Source organism: Pelophylax lessonae (genome assembly GCF_965119305.1).
Source record: "Pelophylax lessonae genome assembly, chromosome: 1".
Taxonomy (NCBI): Eukaryota; Metazoa; Chordata; class Amphibia; order Anura; family Ranidae; genus Pelophylax; species Pelophylax lessonae.
Window position 1 is genome coordinate 448,632,946 of NC_138768.1, and position 26,804 is coordinate 448,659,749.

General features: G+C 44.2%; 1 protein-coding gene across 3 annotated transcripts in view; it reads left to right on the forward strand.

Moving 5' to 3' along the window:
* The window catches only part of HOOK3 (hook microtubule tethering protein 3), a 148,987-nt gene that overhangs the window by 76,784 nt on the left and 45,399 nt on the right, over window positions 1-26,804 (forward strand). For all 3 annotated transcript variants that reach the window (XM_082273736.1, XM_082273737.1, XM_082273738.1), the window contains 5 exons: window positions 6,777-6,917; window positions 8,396-8,597; window positions 8,690-8,800; window positions 8,937-9,024; window positions 17,299-17,368. In XM_082273736.1, the coding sequence (XP_082129862.1) occupies window positions 6,777-6,917; window positions 8,396-8,597; window positions 8,690-8,800; window positions 8,937-9,024; window positions 17,299-17,368 (612 nt within the window). The remainder of the gene's footprint in view (window positions 1-6,776; window positions 6,918-8,395; window positions 8,598-8,689; window positions 8,801-8,936; window positions 9,025-17,298; window positions 17,369-26,804) is intronic.

The following is a 26,804-nucleotide window of genomic DNA, read 5'->3' on the forward strand; positions in this document are numbered from 1 at the left end:
GCTCCGGTGTTGACATTACTGTGCCAATGGGGGATTTCAGTACTGGGATACCTCGAAGATCTTCTTTTGAGGGCAGACTCTCATTCAGCCCTGTTGGGCAACTTGCCGATCACTGTACTGACTCTGCAAGAGTTTGTTTGGAACATCAATTTAAAAAAAATCTGCCCTGATACCTTCATTAAAACTGGATTATCTGGGCCTGACTCTGGATTCCGCTTTGGCGAGGGTCTTTCTTCCTCCGGACAAGCTGCACAAGTTGCAGGGGGCGATCCATTTGCTGTTGGCAAGCAATCTGTCCTCTCTGCGGACTTGCATGCGGATCTTTGGTCTGATGGTGTCAACCTTCAAGGCGGTTCCGTTTGCTCAGTTCTACACGAGACCCTTCCAAAGGAAGATTCTCGTCAAATGGAACAAAGATCCAAAGTCCTAGAACGCTTTGATTCGGTTGAGTCACAACACAAACACTGCTCTTCTATGGTGGCTTCACTCGGTAACACTACGCCAGGGCAAGTCCTTCCTTCCGTTGGACGATTGTAACCACTGACGCCAGCCTGTTAGGCTGGGGAGGAGTGCTGGGGAAGTTTGCACCCAGGGGTACTGGACAGTAGAAGAGTCCAAAACTTCCAATAAAATATTTAGGAGCTCAGAGCGATAAAGCTTTGCTTGAGCCACTGGACAAATTGTCTGCAAGATTGTCCGGTTTGGATTCAATCGGACAATGCCACGGCCGTGGCTTACATCAATCATCATGGGGGCACCAAGAGTGTCTTGGCGGCCCGGGAGGTGGCCGAGATCCTGGATTGGGTGGAAAAGTTTGTTCCAGCCCTCTCTGCCGTGCACATCCCAGGTGTGGAGAACTGGCAGGCGGATTACATGAGTCTTCAGATGTTGGATCAGGGGGAGTGGTCCCTACACTCGGAGGTGTTTTTTTTATCTCCTGTGTGTCCGGTGGAGGACACCCAACGTCAACCTATTTGCTTCTTGACTCAACAAGAAGGTTCAGAGGTTCGTAGCCAGGTCTTGGGATCCTCTGGCCGATGCCACAGACGCACTGGTGACTTGGAGTCAGTATCGGCTGATTTATGCATTCCCTCCGCTAAAACTTCTTCTGAGGCTTCTTCCCAGGATAGAAGTGGAAGGGGTTTCCGGTCATTCTGGTGGTCTTGGTACGCAGACCTGATAAGGTTGGTCCCCGATGCTCCCTGAAAACTTCCTCTCAGGGAAGATCTGCTGTCTCAAATACTGATCTTCCATCCTGCTTTACAGTTGCTGGCTTTAACGGCGTGGCTGTTGAAAGCCAGGTATTGAAGGGTAGAGGTCTTTCTGATTCAGTGATTGCTACACTACTGAAGGCCAGGAAGTCTACTTCCAGGAAGATCTATCATTGTACGTGAAAATCGTACATTACATGGTGTAAATCATTGAAGGTGCACCCTCACTTGTTTTCGGTAGCTAGGATTTTGACTTTTCTTCAAAAAGGTGTTGAACAGCGGTTGGCTTTGGTCACTATCACAGGCCAAGTGTCGGCTCTGGCTGTGTTTTTCCAATATAAAATAAGTTGCGCTGTGGATGATGTATACAAGTTGATTGTATGGTGAAATTGTAAAAGATCCGAATAATGTCCAGAATATGGAAACAAAAACGGGTAACTTGTGCAGGTACCGCTTACCGGAAATAAGATAAACAAAGGCCCATCAGTATGTTCAAATACGTCCCAGGGATGAGATCCAAGTGGACTACTGGGTTCCAACGCGGATCCCTCAATGGAGTGGTAACATGTGTGATACAAAAAAATATACCGCCATAGCGTAAAACCAAAAAATATGAGTAAAGAAAGAACACCCAAAGTGCAATGGGAACACCACTGCTCCCGTAATGAAAGAAAACGTGATAAAGGATGCCACAAAACCCCAATAGGTACTCCTTACCGAAAAAAAGAGGAAAATAGCAGATGCACCAAAAAGGGGGGGGAAGGGGGATTACCCCAATAGGACAGCAGCTTACCACAAGGATGAGTATGGAGAGCTTATATATAACTGGATAGATGTGACTCGAACATGCAAGCAAGTGGGGGGACACCTCTGATGGATAAAACACCCTTACCGACTCCTGATGATTGGAGGCAGGAAGGATATGTAGGGAACCGATCCGGTGTGTCTCCTCACTCAGATAGGGAACTCAGATAGACGGTAATGGGTCAACCATGGATAATGCAAAATATATGGAAAACGCCATAGTGTAAAACCCACGGATGTATTTGTTGTTAAAAATGGTAATGCACTTACAGACAATCAGAAGATCAAAGAGAGGAAAAAAGCCGCCGGCCGGACGGCTCCGCTCGCCCGTCCCTCGTGGACAGCAACGTGTAGGTGATGTCAGCACGCCGTGATCTGACGCGTTTCATCAAAGATGATATTCTCAAAGGTCCTTTGAGAATATCATCTTTGAAACGCGTCGGGTCACGGCGTGCTGACGTCACCTACACGTTGCTGTCCACGAGGGACGGGCGAGCGGAGCCGTCCGGCCGGCGGCTTTTTTCCTCTCTGCATTTGATCTTCTGATTGTCTGTAAGTGCATTACCATTTTTAACAACAAATACATCCGTGGGTTTCTGGTGGTCCACAGAGATAAAGTGGTACGAATCAGTCATTTCTTCCTAAGGTGGTTTCTGATTTTCATCTGAATGAGCACATTGTGCTGCCTGCACTCTGTCCCAAGGAATTTGCCTTGCATCCTTTTGGATGTGGCTCGGGCAATCAGGGTTTACCTGGAGGCCACTGAGTCTTTTAGAAAATCAAATGCTCTTTTCGTCCTTGCAGAAGGACCTCATAAAGTATTGGCTGCGTCTGCTGCGACCATATCCAGATGGATCAGGCAGACGGTGCTTCAGGCTTATTCACTGAAGTGTCATGTTCCTCCTTTCCCATTGGAGGCACATTCTACTAAAGCGCTGAGTGCCTCTTGGGCTTTTCACCATCAGGCGTCAGTACTGCAAGTTTGCAAGGCGGTAACTTGGTCGTCTGTGCATACGTTCACAAAATTCTACTAAGTAGATGTTTTTGGCATCTTCGGATGCTTCCTTTGGCCGCAAGGTTTTGCTGGCTGTTTAAAGAGAATCTTTTTTTTGTTTTTCTTTGAGGGTCTATGTTTTTTCTAGGTGAGCTCCAGTTGTTCCTGGTTAAGCTCCATGTTACCTGGTTGACTAGGTTTGGCCTTTGGGGAATTGCGCCGTCTTGCGTTTTTTTTCCCCACCCATCATGATTATACTGCTTTGGGACATCCCATTGGTCTAAAGATGGAGCTGCGTCTGTCGATGAACGATGGAGAAAACTGGATTTTTGAAAGAACTTACCGTAAAATCCTTTTCTCTGAAGTTCATCGACAGACGCAGCACCTGCCCCTCTACTTCTGAGTGAATGGTGTTTTTTGTCTTCTAAACACTGCTTGCAACTAAACTGATTGCTGATAGCAGAGTGTGTGGGGTTATGCCTGCAGGGTTAAGCTTTTTTCCTACCTAGTGCCTATTCCTGATAGGAGGAGCATAGCTCATTGGTCTAAAGATGATGGAGCTGCATCTTTCGATGAACTTCATAGAAATAGATTTTATGTTAAGTTCTTACAAAAATCCAGTTATTTCTAATGCTTACTTGCTAGAAAACTTTGACTACTTAAGTAAAGTCAATTCCCTAGCACAGCTTTCTCCCTCTCCTCCCTCTTCAGTCCTCAACTCTTCTTTTGGGAGTATCTTATTACTGTCTGTACTGGCCCAGCTCCTCCGCTACTTTGTGATCTGCCTACATAACATTTTATGCAGCAGCATGAGGGGAATACTGTGGAGTGTCGCTTTGCTCTCTGGGTGCTGATATCCCATCCAAGATAGTAGCACAGCAGCAGTCTAGCAGATTTTAGATGTCTACACAAGGGTCGCTTTTACAGGTATATGATATTCATACTCTAAATACACATATATCCTTTTTTGTTTTTTTTTTTGTTGAATTTATTGGTCTGGCAACAGGATTTCTTTAACCACTTTAATACCGGGCGAATTCTGGCACTCCGCTCCTACATGTAAAAATGATAATTTTTTTGCTAGAAAACTACTCGAAACCTGCAAACATTTTATATTTTTTTTAGCAGAGACCCTAGGGAATAAAATTGCGGTCATTGCAACTTATTATGTCACACGTTATTTGCGCAGAAATTTTTCAAACATGTTTTTTTGGGGAAAAAAACAGTTTTGTGAATTAAAAAAAACCAAAACGCTAAAGTTAGCCCAATTTTTTTGTATTGTGGGAAAGATGATGTTGCGCCGAATAAATAGATACCCAACATGTAACGCTTTAAAATTGCGCACACTCGTGGAATGACGCCAAACTTCGGTACTTAAAAATCTCTATAGGCGACGATTTAAATTTTTTTACAGGTTACCAGTTGAGTTACAGTGAAGGTCTTGGGCTAGAATTGTTGCTCTCGCTCTAACGTTCGCGGCGATACCTCACATGTATGGATTAAACGTCGTTTACATATGTGGCTGAGGCGTACGCATGCATTTGCTTCTGCGTGCAAACTAATGGGGGCACTTTACATTTTTTTATTTTATTTTTTTAAACTTTCCCTTTTAATTTTTATTTTTTGGATCACTTTTATTCCTATTACAAGGAATGTAAACATCCCTTGTATTCGGATTAGTGAATTACAGGTCCTCTTTATAGGGAGATCTGGGGTCAATAAGACCTCAGATCTCGCCTACAGGCTAGAAAGCCTGGAAAAAAACAAAAACGATCTCAGTTGAATGCCGAAATCTCGGCAGTATTGAAACTGCCAGGCCGGGCGGGACATCATCACGTCGAGCCCGGGCCTCCGAGAGTAATAGAGACTGCCTGGGACCATCTGTTCCTTGCAGTCACTATGGTAAACTTCCGCCCGGCTGCCTATTCCTTCTCCGGCTCGCCGATCATACGGACGAGCTGGCAGAAGCACCGGAAGGCAGCGGGAGGGGGGGGATGTCCCCTCCCGCCGCCTGTAAGAACGATCAAGCTGCTGTTCAGCAGCTATGATTGTTCTTATGTTGTAGGGAATCGCCTGAAGAAAAAAATGATATCTGAATGATGCCTGCAGCTATCATTCAGATATCCCCCACTTAAACCCCACGACGTCATATGACGTCCAACCAGGGGAAGTCTAAGTCATACTAATATTTTCTGCGTATGACATGAACTAAGCTTTCTTATGGTGAAACTGTTTTCAGGGAAATGTTTTTTATGCGCTTTAACCCCCTTCCTGTCCAGACCAATTTTCAGCTTTCAGTGCTGTCACACTTTGAATGACAATTTTGAGGTCATGCAACACTGTACCCAAACAAAAATGTTAGAATTTTTTTGAGACACAGCTTTCTTTTGGTGGTATTTAATTACCGCTGTTTTTTATTTCTTGGTGAACAAAAAAGTTAACAAAAAAAAAAAATTTTTAGTTTGTTTATAAAATTTCCTACATAAGTAATTTTTCTCCTTCACCGATGAGGCTGCACTGATAGGTGGCACTGATGAGCTGCAGTGATGGGCACTGATGACGTGGGACTGACAAGCTTCGCTGGTGGGCAATGACAGGCAGCACTGATGGGTACAGATTGACATAATCAGAACACTGATGATTGGTGCTGTGATTATCATTGTGGACATCCTCCTCTGTGGATTTGCCAGTTATTGGCTCTCCTCACGTGCTGTCAGCATGAGGAGAGGATTTCCTCTAACTCGCAAGTCCTGTTTACACTTTGATTAGCTGTGATTGGACACAGCTGGTCACATGGTAAAGAGTTGCTGTGATTGGCTCTTTACCCTGACCTGTGATCAGCGGTGTCCTAAGCGCGATCACAAGAAGACTTCTATAGACGCCCTCCCAGCAATGTGAGCCCGCACTATAGCTGAAAGATGACTAGAACATGGACGGGAAGAGGTTAAAAGATAAATAAGAAAAAAAACGTTTCCTAGCTTTGACCAGTAAATGCTTGTCCACACTGTGTGAAATGACCTGTGTTTTTGCACACTAAATAAATTCAGGTCACTGCTAGGACCTAAAGAAAGCAATTGTTTTCTATCTGCACCTTTTTCTGCACCACGCTATTGTAGTTTGTGGTGCACGTCTGCAATTTTCAGCAGAATACTGGATGGCCCTCTGTCAACGCGCTGTGAAATTACATGGAATGAAACGTTGCTATGGGACTCTTAAAGTTTAAAAAGAAAAAAAAAAAGAATTGTGATGCGCTGAAATGCGCGTTGCACCACTGTCTGCTGGAGTTGGCACTACAATTAGCCCGCACTGTAAAGTACTGCATTTTAGCCTGTAGCCTAGTGTGCACCTAGTCTATCTGTTTTTAAATACACTAGTGTTACTATAGATCTAGTCAATTCTACTTGTCTTGTTTGTCAACATTAAAATCAGGTTGCATGTACAAAGCATGGTGCAGATTTATAAAGCAAATTATTATTATTATTATTATTATTATTATTCATGATTCATTTAGCACCAGCAGTTTGTCACTTCAGCTGCCTAGTGGCCCCCAAGCCCCAGTAACCGCATGCTCAGGGAGAGATGGGTTGCATCTTTTCATATAAATATCTTGGGTGTGTAGAGGATGTCCATGATGTTTATAAACTGTAGTAGATACACAAGTGGGTATTCTGCATAATGTTTTTTTTTCAAGTTGTTAAGATGTCAAATGCTTTTGATCTGTAAGCCTTATAAAAGTTGTTTATAAAGCATGCTTTAATGTTTTATAGGCTTGAAGCATCCAAAGATGATTACAGAATACGCTGTGAAGAGTTGGAGAAGGAGATTGCAGAACTAAGACAACAAAATGAGGACTTAACCACACTTGCAGATGAGGCACAGTCATTGAAAGATGAAATGGACGTGCTTCGGTACATAGCCATTTCTTATTTATGATTACATAATATAACATTATATTAATATTGGGTTATATTAAGATATAACCATTTCAAAATGTTGCCATAAGGAATAATGGAATTATAATGTTTTTAATATAAAAAAATAGGGCAAAAAATTTGTAGAGTACATCACATGATATTGAACCCCCTCTTTTTGTTTGTTTTATATCAATCTGTTATATATATTCAGCATTCTCTGGTCCTAAAACATATCTATGAACAAGCATTTTTTTGCTAAACTTTTACGTAAGTTGTTATCCCTGCAGTGATGGTGTGCTTGGGTCTAATAAGTGACTCTTTTATGTTTTGGGCTTCTAGTTACCAGTTTTGAAGACTGCTCATATCTTGATTAGAGAGATTTCACTATGTTTTCTGTAGCGCTGTTTCTTGTTTGAGCTATGTTTAAGTAAACCTAGGCCCTTTATCTGCTTTTATCTTAGATGTCGGGTCAATTTTACACCAGTAAAAATTATCACATTCGCATACAACCGTATAATGTTAAAAGAAACCAAATTTTCTTTCAAATGTTAAGATTAATGGTATGTTGCCTCCATAGGGCCCTAATCGACCCCATGGGGGTCCCCAAAAGAGGTCGCCTCTATTAGGGCCCTCTGGCAGCAACATACCGTTGGTCTTTACATCTGGCGAAAGCAAGTTTGATTCCTTTTAACATCATACTGCTTAATGCGATTTTGATCACTGAAACGTAGAATATTTGAATCTCCCCCCGCATACCCCGCAAGAAAGGATCCACCGCTTCCTGAAACGTGTCGTTGGTGTGGAGAAAGTGCTTTTTCATATATTCAATATATGCATGTAACTTCAGCCAATTGCTTTTTGAAACCTGAATTATCTACTGTAAAATTGTAATACTTAAAAATGTATGTTTACACGTAAATTTAAATGTCTAAAGTCCCATATACCTGTGGGGGTATCCTTTTTTTATTGAATCAGTGACCCAGAACAAGCATGCACATACAGCAAATCAGACAAAAGTTAGAACAAAAGTCAGAATGTATTTACATACTTTTGCAGATGACTCAAAAAATTTAAGTCAGAGGGTCGACATGGCAGGCAAGCAATTCACATTTTCAGAAGCACAGGTCTCTAATGGCATCCTCTATATTTCTGTCATGGCTGGATTCTTTTAAGAAGTTTAATTATATTGAGCCTGTTGTACTGTAAATGGCACTCCTCCTCCTTTGTAGTGTCCATATAGTACTTGCAGACTAGTTTACAGTGTCTGTTGCTTCATCCTCTATTAATATGTAGCGTGTCAAAGAATGGCAGCTTGCATCTGAGGCTTCTCAAACATCAGATATTTTGCTTTTGTGACAAGTTCCCTGCTGTTGGTAGTAGAGTGTTGTATAATGGTACTGATCTCTTCTTCTGCGGTAACATTTTTGGTCTTAAAATCACGCATGCACAATTTGCTATATGTATTCTTTCAGGCATTCTTCTGATAAAGTTACCAAATTGGAGAGTCAGGTTGAGTCATACAAGAAAAAGCTGGAAGATCTGGGAGATTTAAGAAGGCAAGTAAAGCTGTTAGAGGAAAAAAACACCATGTACATGCAGAACACAGTCAGCCTAGAAGAGGAGCTCAGGAAAGCCAATGCTGCTCGGAGTCAGCTGGAAACCTATAAGAGACAGGTATACCCTATACAGTCATCTTTTATTAGATCTAATAACTGCACTGATACTGTTCTTGGTTTTAATTGTAATGTATACAACTTTGTAAACAGGTTGTTGAGTTGCAGAACAGACTATCAGAGGAATCTAAAAAAGCAGACAAGCTGGAGTTTGAATACAAAAGGCTGAAAGAAAAAATTGACAGCTTGCAAAAAGAAAAGGACGTAAGTGATGAGGAGGGTCAAGTTCCTCTTTAAGTGTCATAGAATTTTGCAAGCTTTCTGTGCTGTGAATCTTTTACTACAAAATGAGGTCCCCCAGTTTACTTTTAGTTCCCTTATATTTTTTTCAATACCACAGAGACTACGGTCAGAAAGAGATTCTCTGAAGGAAACTATTGAAGAGCTGCGATGTGTGCAGGCTCAGGAAGGTCAGCTTACCACAGCAGGTAAAACTCCAACAGCCTGTGTCTGTTTTCTGTATGGTGCACGACTACAAAAATAGAAAAATAGTTGTGTTAATGGGATTTACTAAATGCAAATGGACTGCTCACTTTTGCAAAGGAATTTTTCCAAGAGCTTAGTGAATGAGGGTGGAGCTCTGCTGATTTCCATCATCCAATCATGTGAAAGCAAAAATGCAGTTTTCTCTTTCGTTCATTGACGGACACAGCTTCATATCTTCATTGACCATTGGGTTATGCTGCTCTTCCTAGGAGTAGGACACTAGGCGGAAAAAGGGTTAAAAAAAGTTAACAAGGCTTTGACTATGCCCATGGGCAGTCCCAGGGGGTATACTCCCACTTCCTGCTCTAGGATATCAGTTTTTTTTTTTCTGCCTAGTCAGGAGTAAGGACCTAGCTCAGTGATGGTGAACCTATGGCACGCCAGCTATACTGGGAAGCTGCTGCCGTTGAGCTGCAGCGTACCCCTGACCCACAGCTCCCCCCATACCAAGATGGGGAGGTGTTCTGCTTGGAGTGGTGCCTGCGCGGTCTCCAAAGGTGTGGTGAGTACTTTGTTCTCCCCTTTTTTTTTTTCTCCTCTGTGAAACTTTGGGTGGAAGCGGGCTCATTCTGAGGTAGTCGGTCCCTCTGGTACCCCATTCCAAAAAAGGGCCTACGTGCTAAATTACTCCTCCTCTCGGAGGCTAGGCTGGGGTGAAGGCTGTCTATAGGTAACTGTGGCTGGCAGAAGCTAGGAGCGCAATGCGGTAGTTCCCACAACAAGTAGCATGCTTTTTGTCCAGGTTGGGGGTCCCTGGTAAGCCCCCCCCCCCCCCTTGCTGACTAACATACTTGCAATAGGCCCTGGGGTATAGTGTGCCACACTCCCATGTGGCTCGGCCATTTTTTTGTAGCTTTTTTTTTTTCTATTGTACTCGGCAGACATGTTTCTGGAGGCTCCCATAGAAGTCTATAGGCAGCCATTTTCCTGTAGTCAAAAGGAGTGGTGTGCTGCGGGGGCCTCTAGTGGTGACACAGCCATTCAATTTCCTCTTAGAACAGCATGAAGCAGCCTGACTGACGCTGCTGGCTCTCACTCTGTGTGGTGTGACGAGTCTCTGGGGGTGTATGCGAACCATCTTTCCTGCTGTAGCATTAGCTGGGTCCTGTAGTGCCATGTTTAAAGTGGTGGGACACATTTTTTGCAAAAAAAAAAAACATTTTGTGGTTCCAGGCTGTTCAATGGAACCTTCAGAGTGTGTCACCTCTGGACCCACTCTCACAGGCTGCGGGACCCTCTGAATTTACGTCCGCACTGGCGGCCATAACGACGGTTCTGCAGTCACTGGTATCAAAAGTGGATTTAGCGCTGCAGAAAAGACAGGGAAAGAAGCACCCCCTGCCCTCACCTGCCCCCTCTGTGTCCTCGGATTCTAAGGATGAAGTGGCTGCTGCGGACGCCAGCAACCCCACAGGGCCTGCATTAACGCAACTGGAGGGCTCTGATAGTGAGGGTGAGCTCTCTTCCTCGGCCTCTGCGCAAGAAAGGGCGCTTGTGGAAGCACTGATAGTATCAGTGCGAGAAACTCTGAAGATGGAAAACCTGCTGGTGCTGTGCTGGTACAGTTTGGTACCCGCAAACCGTCAGACGCTTAAGGTGTTTCCATTTCCCGCCTATTTTAAAGAGATTGTCACTAGTCAGTGGAGTTCCCCGAAAGGCATGATTGAGATATCTAAGCATTTTGCTCGGAAGTACCCCTTTGAGGAGTCCCTCCTTAAGAAACTGACGTTTCTGCCGGTGGTAGATTCACAGGTTTCCAGGCTGAATAAGGCCACCTTGCTACCGGTGCAGGAAGTCTTGTCCTTTAAAGACCCTGCAGACAGGAAGGCTGAAGCCTTGGTCCACCATCTTTTCACTGTGACAGGTTCAATCTTGAGGCCCAGGTTCACCATTACCATTACCTTAACGGAATGGGCTAGAATCCTGTGCCAGTATTTGGAAGGGGCTCAACATCCTCTTGAGCTGGCAGAATTGAAGGACCAGTTTATACAGGGGTTGCAGTATATCTGTGATGCCTCCCCGGATGCGGCCCGTTTGGCCTGCAGGGCGTTGCTTACTGCGGTGACCCTCTGCCGCCTGCTTGCGGACCAAGCTTCCAAGAAGGTGCTGATTGATCTTCCGTTTGTGGGGGATCGTCTGTTCGAAGCTTCAATAGAAAAGTCCATTACAGGTCTCACTGGTGGTAAGAGCACACTGCTTCCGCAGAGCCCAAAGGACAGAGAGCCTTGGCGCAAACATGGTCTGGTGCTCTCAGCCCACAAGCGGCCCTTTCGTCCGAAATAGAACAAAGGTTCATAACCCTCCCGAGCATTTTCGGGGGTTCCAAGAGGCCCTGGGTTGGCAAGTCAAAAGCTGGTCCCTCTGGCCCCGCAGACAAGTCCTCTTCGGCCTGAAGGGACACCCTCACCCATTCAGGGGGAGGGGGGACGTCTTTGCTTCTTTCTAAATCCTTGGACCTCCTACATTCCAGACAAATGGGTTCACAAATATGTCCGATTCGGTTACGAGATCGAGTTTTGATCCTTGCCTCTGGCAAGGTTTTTTCCTTCAAACCTACACCTGTTCCCAGATCAGTTGCAGGGCCTCATGGGGGGCGATGCAAGATTTGCTCTCACAGGGGGTCATTGTACAAGTTCAGAAATAGAATGGTTTCAGGGGTTTTATTCAAACCTGTTGTGAGGGTCCAAAAATTCAAGATGAAGTCCGTTCGCACAGTAGTGGCTTCCCTTCATCATGGGGATTTTTTGGCCTCCATCGACATCCAGAATGCCTATCTCCATCAACGCTTCCTTTGCTTTGCTGTGGGAGAAGAACATTATAAATTCATGGCGTTACCCTTGTGTCTCGCATCAGCTCCTCGGGTATTTATGAAGGTGTTGGCCCCGGTACTCGGAGAGGAATTGCGGTACAGGGGTACCAGGACTATCTTTCTGCTGTGAGCAGGGTCACGTTCATCTTACAGAACGATCTGGACATCACTGTGCAAACTTTACAAGAGTTCGGCTGGACGATGAATTTTCAGAAGTCCGCTCTGACCCCGTCAAACAGGTTGGATTATCTGTGGCTGACTCTGAAATCAGTCTCGTTTCGTGTGTTTCTTCCGGAGGAGAAGCTGCAAAAGTTGCAGCATGCAATTCAGCTTCTATTGTCCAACCGCTGGTCATCTTTCAGGACTTGCATGCAAGTGCTGGGGTTGATGGTTTCCACTTTCGAGGAGGTTCTGTTTGCTCAGTTTTACACAAAGCCTCTGCAGAGGGAAATCCTTGTAAAATGGGACAGGAATCCTGGATCCCTGGACACGAGGGGCACCTTGCTGTGGTGGCTCCACTCCCTGTACCTTCGTCAGGGGAAATCCTTCCTTCCCTTATACTAGACAGTGATCTCCACAGACGCCAGTTCCTCCGGGTGGGGAGGTACCCTGGGCAGACACTCGGCCCAGGGGGTTTGGACTTGGGAGGAGTCCATTCTGCTGATCAACATCCTGGTAATCTGGGCAATGAGACTTTGTCTATCTCAGTGGACAGATCGTCTACAAGGATGTCCAGTAAGGATTCCATTAGACAACGCCAGGGTCGTGGCATATGTCAATCATCAAGGGGGCACAAAGAGTGCCATTGCAGCCAAAGATGTGGCTGGTATTTTGAGATGTGCAGAATGACATGTTCCAGCCCTCTCTGCTGCACACATTCCAGAGGAGGAAAATTTACAGGCGGACTACCTCAGCTGGCAGGCTCTGAGTCTGGGCAAATGGTCTCTCCATCCGGAGGTGTTTCAACAATTGTGCCTCTTGTGGGGTACTCACAATGTGGCTCTACTGGCTTCTCTTCTCAACAGGAAAGTTCAAAGGTTCGTAGCAAGATCTCGAGACCCCTTAGCCGATGCTCTGGTGGTCCCCTGGGGTCAGTATCATCTATTTTATACCGTCCCTCCGTTACAGCTCCTGTCAAGACTCCTGCGAAGGATCGAGGCAGAAGGGATCCCAGTGATCCTGGTGGCTCTGGACTGGCCTCGCCTATCTTGTTATGCGGAGTTGGTAAGACTGGTTGCCGATGCTCCTTGGCGGCTCCCTCTCAGAGACGATCTGTTGTCTCAAAGTCCGATCTTCCATCCTGCTTTACAGTCACTGACTTTAATGGCCTGGCTATTGAAAGCCAGGTACTGAACGATAGAGGATTGTCAGATTCTGTGATTCCTACTCCAAGGGCTAGAAAATGTACTTCCCAGAAGATTTATCATCGGGTTTGGAAGGCGTAAATTACTTGGTGTGAGGCCCGGGGCGTCTCCCCGAGGGTCTTCTCAATATCGCGTCTGCTGGATTTTCTACAAGGGGGTGTAGATAAGCGCTTGGCTCTGGGCACCGTAAAGGGCCAGATTTCTACGTTGGCAATTTTTTTCCAACGACTGTTAGCTTCAAACTCTTTGGGCCACACCTTTGTGCAAGGGGTTCGCCATGTGTCCCCTCCTGTGAGGTTTGTACTTATGGATGGACCCCGTAAGGGCTGCTGCGACCATTTCCAGATGAATCAGGAAGACGGTGGGGCAGGCCTAATTCATTAGGGGTCAGGTTCCACCTTTCCCTGTCAAGGCGCATTCTACAAGGGCTCTTATTGCCTCCTGGGCCTTCCGTCACCAGGCGTCGGTGGTCCAAGTGTTTAAGGTGGCCACATAGTCGTCTGTACACACGTTCACCAAATTTTACAAGGTGGACGTCCTGGTTTTGGCCGCAAAGTTTTGCAGGCCGCTGTTGTGGAGGCTGCGGCCTCTTGAGGGTGTGTTTTTTTTTTTTTTTCTTTTCCCCGGTTGGTGAGCCCCAGTTGTTCCTAGTTGGGCTCCTTGATACCTGGTTGGCTATTTTTCTATTAGCCGTTTTTTTGTTTTTGTTTAAAAAATTTTTCCTGCTTGCCCACCCCTCATGATGACACTGCTTTGGGACATCCCAATGGTCAATGAAGATATGAAGCTGTGTCCGTCAATGAACGAAAGAGAAAACTGTTTTTTTTTGTCTTACTGTAAAATCCTTTTCTCTGATGTTCATTGACGGACACAGCACCCACCCCTCTGTGGAGTTGGGTTATGTATTCTTCTGCCACTGCTTGTTACAAAACTGATATCCTAGAGCAGGAAGTGGTAGTATACCCCCCTGGGACTGCCCATGGGCATAGTCCAATGCCTTGTTAACTTTGTTAACCCTTTTTCTGCCTAGTGTCCTACTCCTAGGAAGAGCAGCATAACCCAATGGTCAATGAAGATATGAAGCTGTGTCCGTCAATGAACATCAGAGAAAAAGATTTTACGGTAAGACAAAAATCATTTTCGTCCATTAAGGGGAACTGCTCCATATCTTCTTTGACCCTTGGTTATGCTGCCACCTACAGGGTAAGACACTGGGCAGAAAACAATTGACTACGCCTATAGGGTCGTCCTCCCACTTCTGCTATAGGACTTCAGTTTTTTAAAAAGCAGTGTCAGAAGAATACATAACCCAACTCAACAGAGGGGTGGTTGCTGTGTCCGTCAATGAACATCAGAGAAAAGGATTTTACGGTAGGAGAAAAATTCAGTTTTTGCTTTCGTTCACGGACTTACACAGCTCAATATCTTTTGACCCTTGGGACGTCCCAAAGAAGTGTCAACATGTGTCAACACAGCAATAAACATACTTCCAAAAAAAAGCTAAACGTAGCCAACCAGGTAACACAGGAGCTCAACCAGGAACAATTGGAGCTCACCTGACAAAAAAATTACACCCTCAAGAGGCTTAAGCCTCTCTAACAGCGGCCTGCAAAACCTTGCTGCCAAAAGCAGCGTACGCAGATGCAAATACATCCACCTTGTAAAATTTTGTGAAGGTGTGCACAGTCTTGCAAACCTGGACCACTGACGCCTGATGATGGAAGGCCCGGGAGGCACTAAGCGCCCTCGTAGAATGTGCCTTAACAGGAAAGGAGGAGCCTGACCCTTAATGGAATAGGCCTGCACCACCGTCTGCCTGATCCACCTGGAAATGGTCACAGCAGAAGTGGCTTGCACCTTACGAGAGCCATCCGTAAGGACAAATAAGGAATCCGATTTCTGAAATGACTCAGTCACCGCCAGGTACATCCTGATTGCGTTACACTACTCTGAAGTAGTCCAGTCTGCCAATCAATATCCTGGAGATTCGGGCGATCAGACTCTGCCTGTCCTCGTGGATGGATCGTAAGGATTCAATCGGACAATGCCATGGCTGTGGCATATGTCAATCATCAAGGGGGCACCAAAAGTGCTCTAGTGGCTAGAGAAGTGGCCGGCATTCTAAGCTGGGCAGAAAGTTTTGTTCCAGCCCTCTCTGCATATTTCAGGGGTGGAAAATTGGCGGGTGGACTTCCTCTGTCGGCAGGCGCTGGATCAGGGAGAGTGGTCTCTTCACCCGGAGGGGTTTCAACAACTGTGTCTCCGGTGGGGGGGGCTCCCGATGTGGACCTGTTGGTCTCTCGTCTCAACCGTGTAGGTTCAGAGGTTTGTGGCAAGGTCTTGGGATCCTCTGCCCGACGCCACAGACGCTCCTCTGCTTACTTTGACACAGAAGGTTGCCTTCTTGATGGCCATTACTTCTGCACGCAGGGTGTCAGAGTTGGCTGCATTGTCACCTTACGTGGTGGTTCACACAGGGACAAAGTGGTGCTACACCTTGCCAGTCATTCCTTCCGAAGGTCATTTCTGGTTTCCACTTGAATGAAGACATTGTGTTGCCTTCCTTGTGTCCTAAGCATCCTAAAGAGATTGCCTGACAGGAATGTAAGGCAATCAGGGTGTACCTGGCGGTGACTGAGTCGTTTCAGAAATCGGATTCCTTATTTGTCCTTTTACGGATGGCTCTGGTAAGGTGCAAGCCTCATCTGCTGTGACCATTTCCGTGTGGATCGGGCAGACGGTGGTGCAGGCCTATTCCATTAAGGGTCAGGTTCCTCCTTTCCCTGTTAAGGCACATTCTACGAGGGCGCTTGGTGCCTCCCCCGGCCCTTCCATCATCAGGCATCGGTGGTCCAGGTTTGCAAGGCTGTGCACACCTTCCCAAATTTTACAAGGTGTATGTATTTGCATCTGCTTATGCTGCTTTTGGCTGCAAGGTTTTGCAGGCCACTGTTAGAGAGGCTTAAGCCTCTTGAGGGTGTAATTTTTTTGTCAGGGGAGCTCCAGTTGTTCCTGGTTGAGCTCCTGTGTTACCTGGTTGGCTACGTTCAGCTTTTTTTGGGGAAGTATGTTTGTTGCTGTGTTTTTTCCCACCCCACATGGGACGTCCCAAGGGTCAAAGAAGATACGGTGCTGTGTCCGTCAGTGAACCAAAGCGAAAACTGAATTTTTCTCTTACTGTAAAATCCTTTTCTCTGATGTTCATTGACGGACACAGCACCCACCCCTCTGTTGAGTTGGGTTATGTATTCTTCTGACACTGCTTGTTAAAAAACTGAAGTCCTATAGCAGAAGTGGGAGGACAACCCTATAGGCGTAGTCAATTATTTCTGCCCAGTGTCTTACCCCTGTAGGGGGCAGCATAACCAAGGGTCAAAAGAAGATATAGAGCAGTGTCAGTCAATGAACATCAGAGAAAAGGATTTTACGGTAAGACAAAAATCCAGTTTTTCTATTTTTCCTGCATGTGATTTCGTATACTTGAAACTTCATCACATTCACTTAGCTCTGGGGACAATTTCCTTGCAAAAGCAAACTTTTTTCTTTTTGCATGTTCCATTGCAAAGTGAACAGCCTCTTTGCCTGTAGTAAATCAACGCCAATGTGTTTGTGTGTATATATATATATATATATATATATATATATATATATATATATATATATATATATATATATATATATATATGTGTGTGTGTGTGTGTGTGTGTGTGTGTGTGTGTGTGTGTGTGTGTGTGTGTGTGTGTGTGTATATATATATATATATATATATATATATATATATATATATATATATATATATATATATATATATATATATATATACACACACAAACTGTTGAGCCTTCACAAACTGGAGAACATCACTAGAAGAAGACTGAAAATGCGAGCCTACACAAATAAAGGACTGAATATTTAAAATGTTTACACTATCTAAATTAATCTCTCCCCAAACTGAAACCATCACCTGAAATCTTTATTTACAGTGATTTTTTCAGTTTACTTTTAAAAGTTTTTGATATTGATTTATGTATTTGCATCATCAGGCTTGATGGCTCTAGGAAACCAGGAACCAGCTGACAGTCTAGCTGCAGAAATTGTTACACCAGAAATAAAGTAAGTGTTGCATCTATCTCCTTCCCAAATACTTTGTATAAACTTACTGGCACAATACTGTGTCCATACTTACTGTTTTTCTTCTACATGATCTTCAAGGGACATTATCTCTTTGGTTTGATTCTAAATACTATATTTCTCTTTCGTTCATTGACGGACACCGCTCCTGATCTTCCTAACTATTGGGTTATACTGCCCCTTACAGGAATAGGACACTGGGCAAAAAAAAAGTATAGCTACGCCTATGGGCAGTCCCAGGGGGTATACTCTCTTGATCTACTATAGGTACTCAGTTTTTTTTTTTTCTGCCTAGTCAGGAGTAAGGACCTAGTTTCTTGCTGGGATCTCTGGTCCTGGCAATCTTTTTCTTTTTAGCTAGATATTTTTTCTCCTGGTTTTTTTCCTCCGAGATCTACAATCAACTGCCAGATCCAGTGGTCACACCAGTCTGGCCAGCGCACGCATGCACAGAACTCTGCTTCACTCTACATCGGCCGCGGCATAGCCCCACCGGGCAGTGGCTGGTCTGCGAGTTAAACGTCTCGCGAGGTCGCATACAACCGGGTCTTGGCCAGAATCGCAGCGGTCCTCCTGGCCGACAGCCCCCCATTTAGATGAAGAGGAGGTTTTGTCTAAACCGGTGCCCTCCTGGCATGGTAACCGTCCTCCCCTCTTCCCCTGGAGGGTTTTGGGATGGACATGGGCCCCTCCTTGGGACAGTCAGACCCCAGGGTTCACCTCCTTCCCGTTAGGCAGCCCCCTATTTGGTGGTCCCTGTGGGCCATCTCGCTCCCCACCCCCCCTCCACTTGCGCTGGGGCTGTGGGGTGGCCTGATCTACCTCCTGGGGTGGAGGCAGGGTGCTGTGCTGGCGATTGGGGCGGGGTCCGACCAGGCATATGGCTATGGGGGGCTGTACCTAGTAGGGGCTCCTGCCAGGGGCCCCTTATACTGCCTGTCCCAATTTCTGAGGCCTAGGGATCCCCCATGGGCCCCTTGGAGCCTCGTGGTGCCACATGGGGCTGCCATTTTGCTGTAGCCTGTGTGCTCAATGCACGGTGGCCAGGTTTGTGTAGTCCGGTGTCCATTTTGCGGAGGTTTGCAATTAAAAATAGCACCGTCCATTACAGTGGAGCTCCATGGGCTGCGATTTCAGCGGTGGGAGCTCCTCCTCATCCCCTGGTGCTGACTCCTGGGTCTTTTCACTTCCTGATCGACCCATGTGGAGTGCAGATTATCCTGGTGGCTCCAGGTGCCTGTTTTCTGCTGGATGGTGAGTCTGCTGAGGATCGATTAGGTGCTCTGTTACTGGTGACTGAGTGGTGCTGCCGGAGCGGTGGGGGTGCCCTTAGCAGTATTTTTTACACCTTTTTTTTGTGGGGTCTCCCTATTGACTCATGGGAGTCTTTGGAGCACATTTCCCCACCTGATCCCCTCTCAGAGGTGGCGGGGCACTCCGGGTCTCAACCATCCATCGATGCACTGTCAGCAGTCCTGGAGTCCTTTGTGTCCCGGGTGGAAGTGGTTTTTGGGCGATGAGCTAGCAAAAAGTGCCCCCTGCCTCATTTGTCTCCTGAGATACTGAATCTGATTCGGTCGCTGCAAACGTGGGTCACTCTGCTGGGTCTGCGACCACGCGCCCTGAGTTCTCAGATAGTGAGGATGATTCCTCCACTCCTGTAGCTGCACACGAAAAGGTGCTGGTGGATGCACTGATTGTATCTTTGCGTGAGGCCCTTAAAATGGAGGATGCAGCTGAAGCTGCGATGGAGGCTTTCTCTTTGACACTCATAAGCCATCCAGAGCGGCGAAGGTGTTTTCTTTCCCCGCCTATTTTGACAGAATTGTTGCTAGAGAGTTTGAACTGCCAAAACGTCCCCTTGTGGTCCCTAAACTATTTCCTAAGCTGTACCCCTTTGAGGAGTCCCTTCTTAAAAAGTGGATACCATGATACCGGTTGAAGAGTCCCCAGCTTTTAAGGACCTGGCTGACAGGAAGGCGTAGGCTGTGGCCCGGAATATGTACACTGTAAGAATTCAATAAGAGAAGGAGTGTGGCGCTGCCAATTTGCTCTTAATACTCAATATATATCTTTCAAAGGTGTCGAAGTGCAAAAAATGTAAAAAAGGTTGTAAACGAATGTGCAATGTATATCATAATAAAAGATTAATACTATAATAAATTAATGCGTAAAGTGATGTAAATAGAAGGTGACTGTGTTATAAAGTGCCAAAGTGCAACAATCTTATTTTGTGTAAATAATAATAATTAATATACTCAGGTGATTATTGAGAATAAATAGGTGAAGTGAAATGAAAAGGTAAGTGGTTGTATGCAAAAAACGTGCTACCGGATATACAAAAGTGATAGCCAACAATGTGCAAGTTTGAACTAGTGAAGTCAAATGGCAAATATATGATGATACCACAGCTGGTCACAAATTAGTGACAGAAAGATAAGTAAATAAATCAGTAGTGACGTATGATAAAATGCATTAAGTGGTTATAGGGCAAATCTATCTTTAAATGTACCGAATAAGTACTAACAATATATCAACAGGGAATTGTATATGAACCTCTCAGTAGGTGTATGGAATATAAATAATTAGAACCACCATAAATAAATGTAGCAGTAATTTCCAGAACCTCACATAAATAAATAGTCCATAAATAGTTTTAAGATTGGGTAATACTACAATAATAAATAGTCCATAGAAAAATAGTGCAATAAAAATCTTCAGGAAAAAAGGTGACTTCAGTGCAGGTGCTTCTAGATATTTCTGTAAAGGTGCCCGAACTCAGGTGATCACTCCGTGCTCCCCGCACCCCCAGGACCGCACTCACCAGAGTCAATCACCCCTACAGGGGTACCGAGTCTTGGGTAAGTAATTCTCTGGGTCCCCCTCTGGTCTCCCTGGATGGTCCTATGGACACGAGTGCTGTCCGGTAACCTGCCCGAGTCCTCGTCACACTATCCTTAAGATTGGGTTTATCCACGGGTATGTATGGGGAATAAAGGGCTCACATAGGGTAGTACCGTCTGATAATTCTTTATTAAATCAAAAAAATGGTACTCCCAAACAATCAGGAAAAAATCGGCAGGTAAACACTGTTGCGGTCGCGCACTTCCGGGATGCCGTGCATTCCACAGACCGGATGTGCGTGTCAACCAGGCGGATGTGACGCGATGACGCTCTATGCGTTTTGTCAGAATGACATCTTCAGGAGTAGCGTCATCACGCCATCTCCGCCTATTTATAGTATCATGGTAATCAGGCCTTTTCTAACGCTCCAATCGCAACAACAGACTGCGCAACCAATGGAATAATCTTTATGTCGCACTTTGTTGCCGGGTAAAAGGTTGTGTGCCCTTCACATAACTCGTATGTGCACAACTACTAGGAAGCCGCTGGCTGCCCTAATCTGTAAACACCAGACTTTTTATCTCGTTATGTGGGCAAAATAGGATTATACATACTTCGCATTAATTAAAAAGCGGAACGTTTCCACATTATAGTATGCCCGGTGGTAGAAATATTTAGACCGGTCCTAATACCATGGTACTGAAATATATTAATATGATTATGCCAAAACCTCTATTTTAATCTATAAAAACAGACAATAAATGGAAATAAAAATATATAATATGAATATAAAATTGAAAAATTCCTCCTTTCCTATTTACAATATTTGGTATTGCTGGAAGATGATAATAAATTAATTAAATGCCTGTGGTCAACGAGTGCTAATAGGAATAGTCCGCCTCTTATATTCTAAAACGATTAATTATTACTGGAAATATTAGGGATAAGATGGGCTAAATTGACATGAATTAAAAAATTACAAAATATGGGTAATTAAAAATATAGTCTAAAAAACTAGAATATAAAATTGAATTGGTTGGTTTTAGCAACCCACCAATCCAGTGAAATATATAAAATGGGATACGAAAAATTAAGATGAATCTCATGGTCATAAACCCTAGTAAAATTAATAAGTCAGATGGTGACCAATAATAGTTGAAAGAATTATTAAAAGGGTATTGAAATACATGGGTCACAATTCTTAACCTATAGGAAAATTATGTTCTCCTAAACTCAATGGCTTGGACCAGATGAGGACTAGAAGGTGTGGCTAGATAAAGTGCATAGATGCATATGTTCAATAAATCCACAATGACATAATACGTGTGCTTAATGGCCTAGATACATCTAAATAGTGTAATATGAGAATAAGGTAAAAAATATATATATATCTCATGGGGGAGGATGTGTTAAAGAGTAAATGTACCAGAAAAATTAGAAAGGAGCTAGGGTGGCACCCTGGTGGTAGCTGTGGATGCTAGCTTGGTAAACAGAAAAGGGGGGTACTGGTCATGTAAAAAATGGACTCGCAGGTGACCCCAAGGGACTGAAGCCTGATGTTAATAAAGTTAAAATTATAAATCTACTGAATATTAAAAATTAGAGATAAAACAATTCAGGTCTATGTCTAGATTGAGTCCCCTAGGTTGGAGTGATTCCAGCAAATATATCCACTTAGTTTCATTCTGGGAGATTTTTCTCCTTTTGCTCTCCCCTCTCCAGTGTCCTGAAATTGAGTCTATGCCATAGAAGATCAGGCCTTTCGAATTTTTATTATGGACTTCTAGGTAATGTCTGGAGAGGCTATGCTTCGGAAAGCTGTTTTTTATATTTTTTATGTGCTCCCCAATCCTTACATGGAGGGGTCTGGTAGTATGCCCAACATATTGTAGATTGCAGGTACATTCCACAGCATAAGTAACATGTGTACTATTACATGTAATAAGATTATTGATTTTGTATTTCTTATGATTCACTTTTGATTTGAAATCTAACATTTTCCTAGGCTGAGAGAGATTGTTCCTGCAGGCCAAACATTTTCTACATCTGATAAACCCCTTCATGTCAGGGAAGATTTTTACATCCTTAGGGGGGTCTATCACATTTTTGACCAATCTGTTTCTTAAGGTCGGTGCTCTCCGGTAAATAAACCTAGGTTTCTCTGGGAGTACTTTGGAAAGTGTTTTATCACTCTTCAACACTGGCCAGTATCTTCTAAATATTCTTTCTACATCTTTGTATTGTCTATGGTAACCCGAAATAAAAGCACAGTCAAAATTCCCTCTATTTTCTTTTGTTTTGGTTTCCAACAGGTTTTCCCTGTTCATATTCCTGACTTCCACCCTTGTTTTTTCCTTTCTATACCCTTTCTCCTCAAATCTTTTCATTAAAATAGATGTTTGTTGATCATAGTTCTCCTCCAACCTCCCACAATTTCTCCTCATTCTCATAAATTGTCCTTTGGGGATAATTTTCCATTTCGGATGGTGACAGCTCGTCATCGGAATGTATCCATTCTTATCTGTAGTTTTAAAAAACTTCCTTGTTTGTAGATGACCCTCTTCTTTAAAAATTTGCAGATCAAGATAATCTATCTTTTCCAGGTCCCAATGGCCAGTAAAGGTTAGCCCATATGGGTTAGAATTAATTTCTTCCAGGAATTCTTGTAAAGAGTCTCTTGACCCCTCCCAGATCATTATGTCATCTATATAACGTTTATAGAATTTGATTTCCGGTATATTTTGGTTATAAATCTGCTGTTCCTCCCACATATTCATGAAAACATTTGCCACGCTGGGGGCATATCTTGCCCCCATGGCAACCCCTTTGGTTTGTACGTAGAATGACTTTCCGTACCAGAAGTAATTGCTTTCCTTCGCCAATTTTAGGCCTTCTAGTATGTACTGTATTTGGGTTCTTTTCAAGCTATTGTCCTCATAAAGTGCTTTCTTTATTGCACTAAGCCCATCTTTTTGTTTGATGCTAGTATACAACGAATTTGCATCTATCGTGACCAAAAATTGAGATTCATCAATATTTATATTTCTAATTTCTTTTAGCAATTGTGTGCTGTCTTTTAAATAAGATCTACCTTTGGATACCAGTGGTTGGAGAAATTTGTCTAAGTACTCCCCCAACCGGGGGAGTACATTCGATTGCACATTCGTTTACAACCTTTTTTACATTTTTTGCACTTCGGCACCTTTGAAAGATATATATTGAGTATTAAGAGCAAATTGGCAGCGCCACACTCCTTCTCTTATTGAATTCTTATTTTTCTATATATCTTCGGAATATAGTTTCAGAAGGGGGCTGCAGCCACTATCTACAAGATAACTTAATATATCCTAAGCGCGGATTTTCCCACATAATATGTACACTGTGGCTGGTTCGACACTGAGGCCGGTATTTACCATTGCACTGGTGTCGCAAACTCTGACAGGGTGGGCTAAGCTTTTACACCGTAACCTGGGGGGGGGGGCAGCTCCCCCCTGCCTTTGCTGAGCTGGCGGACCAATTGGTCCAGGGGCTGCAGTTTATCTGTGATGCCTCTTTGGATGCGGCACCTCTAGTCGCTAGGCTCTCTTGTTTCAACAGTGGTCCTTGCTGGTGTGTGGGCCAAACTTCTAAAAAGGCCTTGACTGATCATCATCTTTCAAGGAGGTTGCCTTTTTGGAGCTACCCTAGATTACATCATTAAGGGTCCCACGGGGGGGGGGGGGAGAGTACCTTTCTTCGGCAGGCTAGTAAGAGCAAGGACCCTTGTCGTGGACGTGGGCCATCCTTCTCAACTCATACGTTTTTTTTTCGTCCCACAGGGGTGACTGACAAGGGATCAAAGCCTTTCAGGGCCGCCTCCTGGTGGATCCAAGCAAACTTAGTCTGACTAGTCGAGTGCGGACTACTCCAGATCCAGGGACATGGCTCCTTCAGCATGAACGTGCACCCTCACCCAGATCTGGGGTGGGGGGATGTCTTCACTAGTTTCCGGACCGTGGACTTCTTTGGTACAAGACAAGTGGGTCCACAAAGTCAGGCTACAAGATCGAGTTTCGCTCTTATTCCCCGGCAAGTTTCTTTCCTTCCAACTTGAGCCTTTCCAAGGACCGCTTACAGGGTCTGTTTGGGGTGGTGCAAGACATGTTACATCCAGGGGTGATTATCCCGGTTCCGACATTGGAACATTTTCAAAGTTTTTACACAAACCTGTTTACAGTTCCCAGGAAGAAAGGCAAGGTGTGTCCAATCCTGGACCTCAAGGCACTGAACTGCTTTGTGCGGGTGCAGAAGTTCAGAATGGAGTCCATTGCACGGTGCATGGCATCCCTGCATCAGGGGGATTTTCCTGCCTCGACATCAAGGACAACTAACCATTACATTCCAATATGGTGACGGTCACCAGCTCTTCCTCCGCCTTGCGCTGGGTGGGGAGCATTATCAGTTTGTGGTGTTACCCTTTGGTCTCACTTCTGCTCCTCGGGGCTTTACAAAAGTGTTAGCTCCGTTGCTAGCATTGTTAGACCAATGGAGGATCGCAATACTGGGCTATTTGGACGACCTCCTCCTGTGAGCAGAGTCTCCTATTGCTCTGGTGGAAAACTTGGAGATTACCATATGAAGGGAGTTTGGCTGGATTCTGAATTTTCCAGAAGTCTGCTCTGGTTCCATCCACAAAGCTGGACTATCTTGGTCTGACTCTGAACTTGGCCTTAGCCATAGTGCTCCTTCCTAGAAACATAGAAACATAGAATGTGTCGGCAGATAAGAACCATTTGGCCCATCTAGTCTGCCCAATATATCTGAATCCTATGAATAGTCCCTGGCCCTATCTTATATGAAGGATAGCCTTATGCCTATCCCATGCATGCTTAAACTCCTTCACTGTATTTGCAGCTACCACTTCTGCAGGAAGGTTATTCCATGCATCCACTACTCTCTCAGTAAAGTAATACTTCCTCATATTACTTTTAAACCTTTGCCCCTCTAATTTAAAACTGTGTCCTCTTGTGGTAGTTTTTCTTCTTTTAAATATGCTCTCCTCCTTTACCGAGTTGATTCCCTTTATGTATTTAAAAGTTTCTATCATATCCCCTCTGTCTCTTCTTTCTTCCAAGCTATACATGTTAAGGTCCTTTAACCTTTCCTGGTAAGTTTTTTCCTGCAATCCATGTACTAGTTTAGTAGCTCTTCTCTGAACTGTCTCTAGAGTATCTATATCCTTCTGGAGATATGGCCTCCAGTACTGCGCACAATACTCCAAGTGAGGTCTCACCAGTGTTCTATACAGCGGCATAAGCACTTCTCTCTTTCTACTGCTTATACCTCTCCCTATACATCCAAGCATTCTGCTGGCATTTCGTGCTGCTCTATTACATTGTCTTCCCACCTTTAAGTCTTCTGAAATAATTACTCCTAAATCCCTTTCCTCAGATACTGAGGTCAGGACTGTGTCAAATATTCTATATTGTGCCCTTGGGTTTTTACGCCCCAGGTGCATTATCTTGCACTTATCCACATTAAATTTCAGTTGCCAGAGTTCTGACCATTCTTCTAGTTTTCCTAAATCCTTTTCCATTTGGCGTTTCCCTCCAGGAACATCAACCCTGTTACATATCTTTGTGTCATCAGCAAAAAGACAAACCTTACCATCGAGGCCTTTTGCAATATCACTTATGAAGATATTAAACAAAATTGGTCCCAGTACAGATCCCTGAGGTACCCCACTGGTAACATGACCTTGTTCTGAATGTTCTCCATTGACTACAACCCTCTGTTGTCTGTCACTCAGCCACTGCCTAATCCACTCAACAATATGGGAGTCCATGCTCAATGACTGCAGTTTATTGATAAGTCTTCTATGTGGGACAGTGTCAAAAGCCTTACTAAAATCTAGATATGCAATGTCTACTGCACCTCCACCGTCTATTATTTTAGTCACCCAGTCAAAAAAATCTATAAGATTTGTTTGACATGATCTCCCTGAAAAGTAAACCCATGTTGTTTTTCATCTTGCAATCCATGGGATTTAAGATGTTCCACAATCCTATCCTTTAATAGGGTTTCCATTAATTTGCCTACTATTGATGTCAAACTCACTGGTCTATAGTTGCTCGATTCCTCCCTACTACCTTTCTTGTGAATGGGCACGACATTTGCCAATTTCCAATCTTCCGGGACGACTCCTGTTACTAATGATTGGTTAAATAAATCTGTTAATGGTTTTGCCAGCTCACCACTAAGCTCTTGTAATAATTTTGGGTGTATCTCATCAGGACCCTGTGACTTATTTGTCTTCACCCTAGACAGCAATCTTAGAACGTCTTCCTCTGTAAAGACACATGCATCAAACGATTCATTAGTCATCCTTTCAAGTGGAGGTCCTTCTTTTTCTTCTGTAAAAACTGAACAGAAGTATTCATTAAGGCAGTCGGCTAGCCCTTTATTCTCTTCTACATACCTTCCGTCCTTTGTTTTTAATTTAGTTACTCCTTGTTTTAATTTCCTTTTTTCATTTATATATCTGAAGAATGTCTTATCCCCCTTTTTCATAGACTGAGCTAGTTTTTCTTAGACT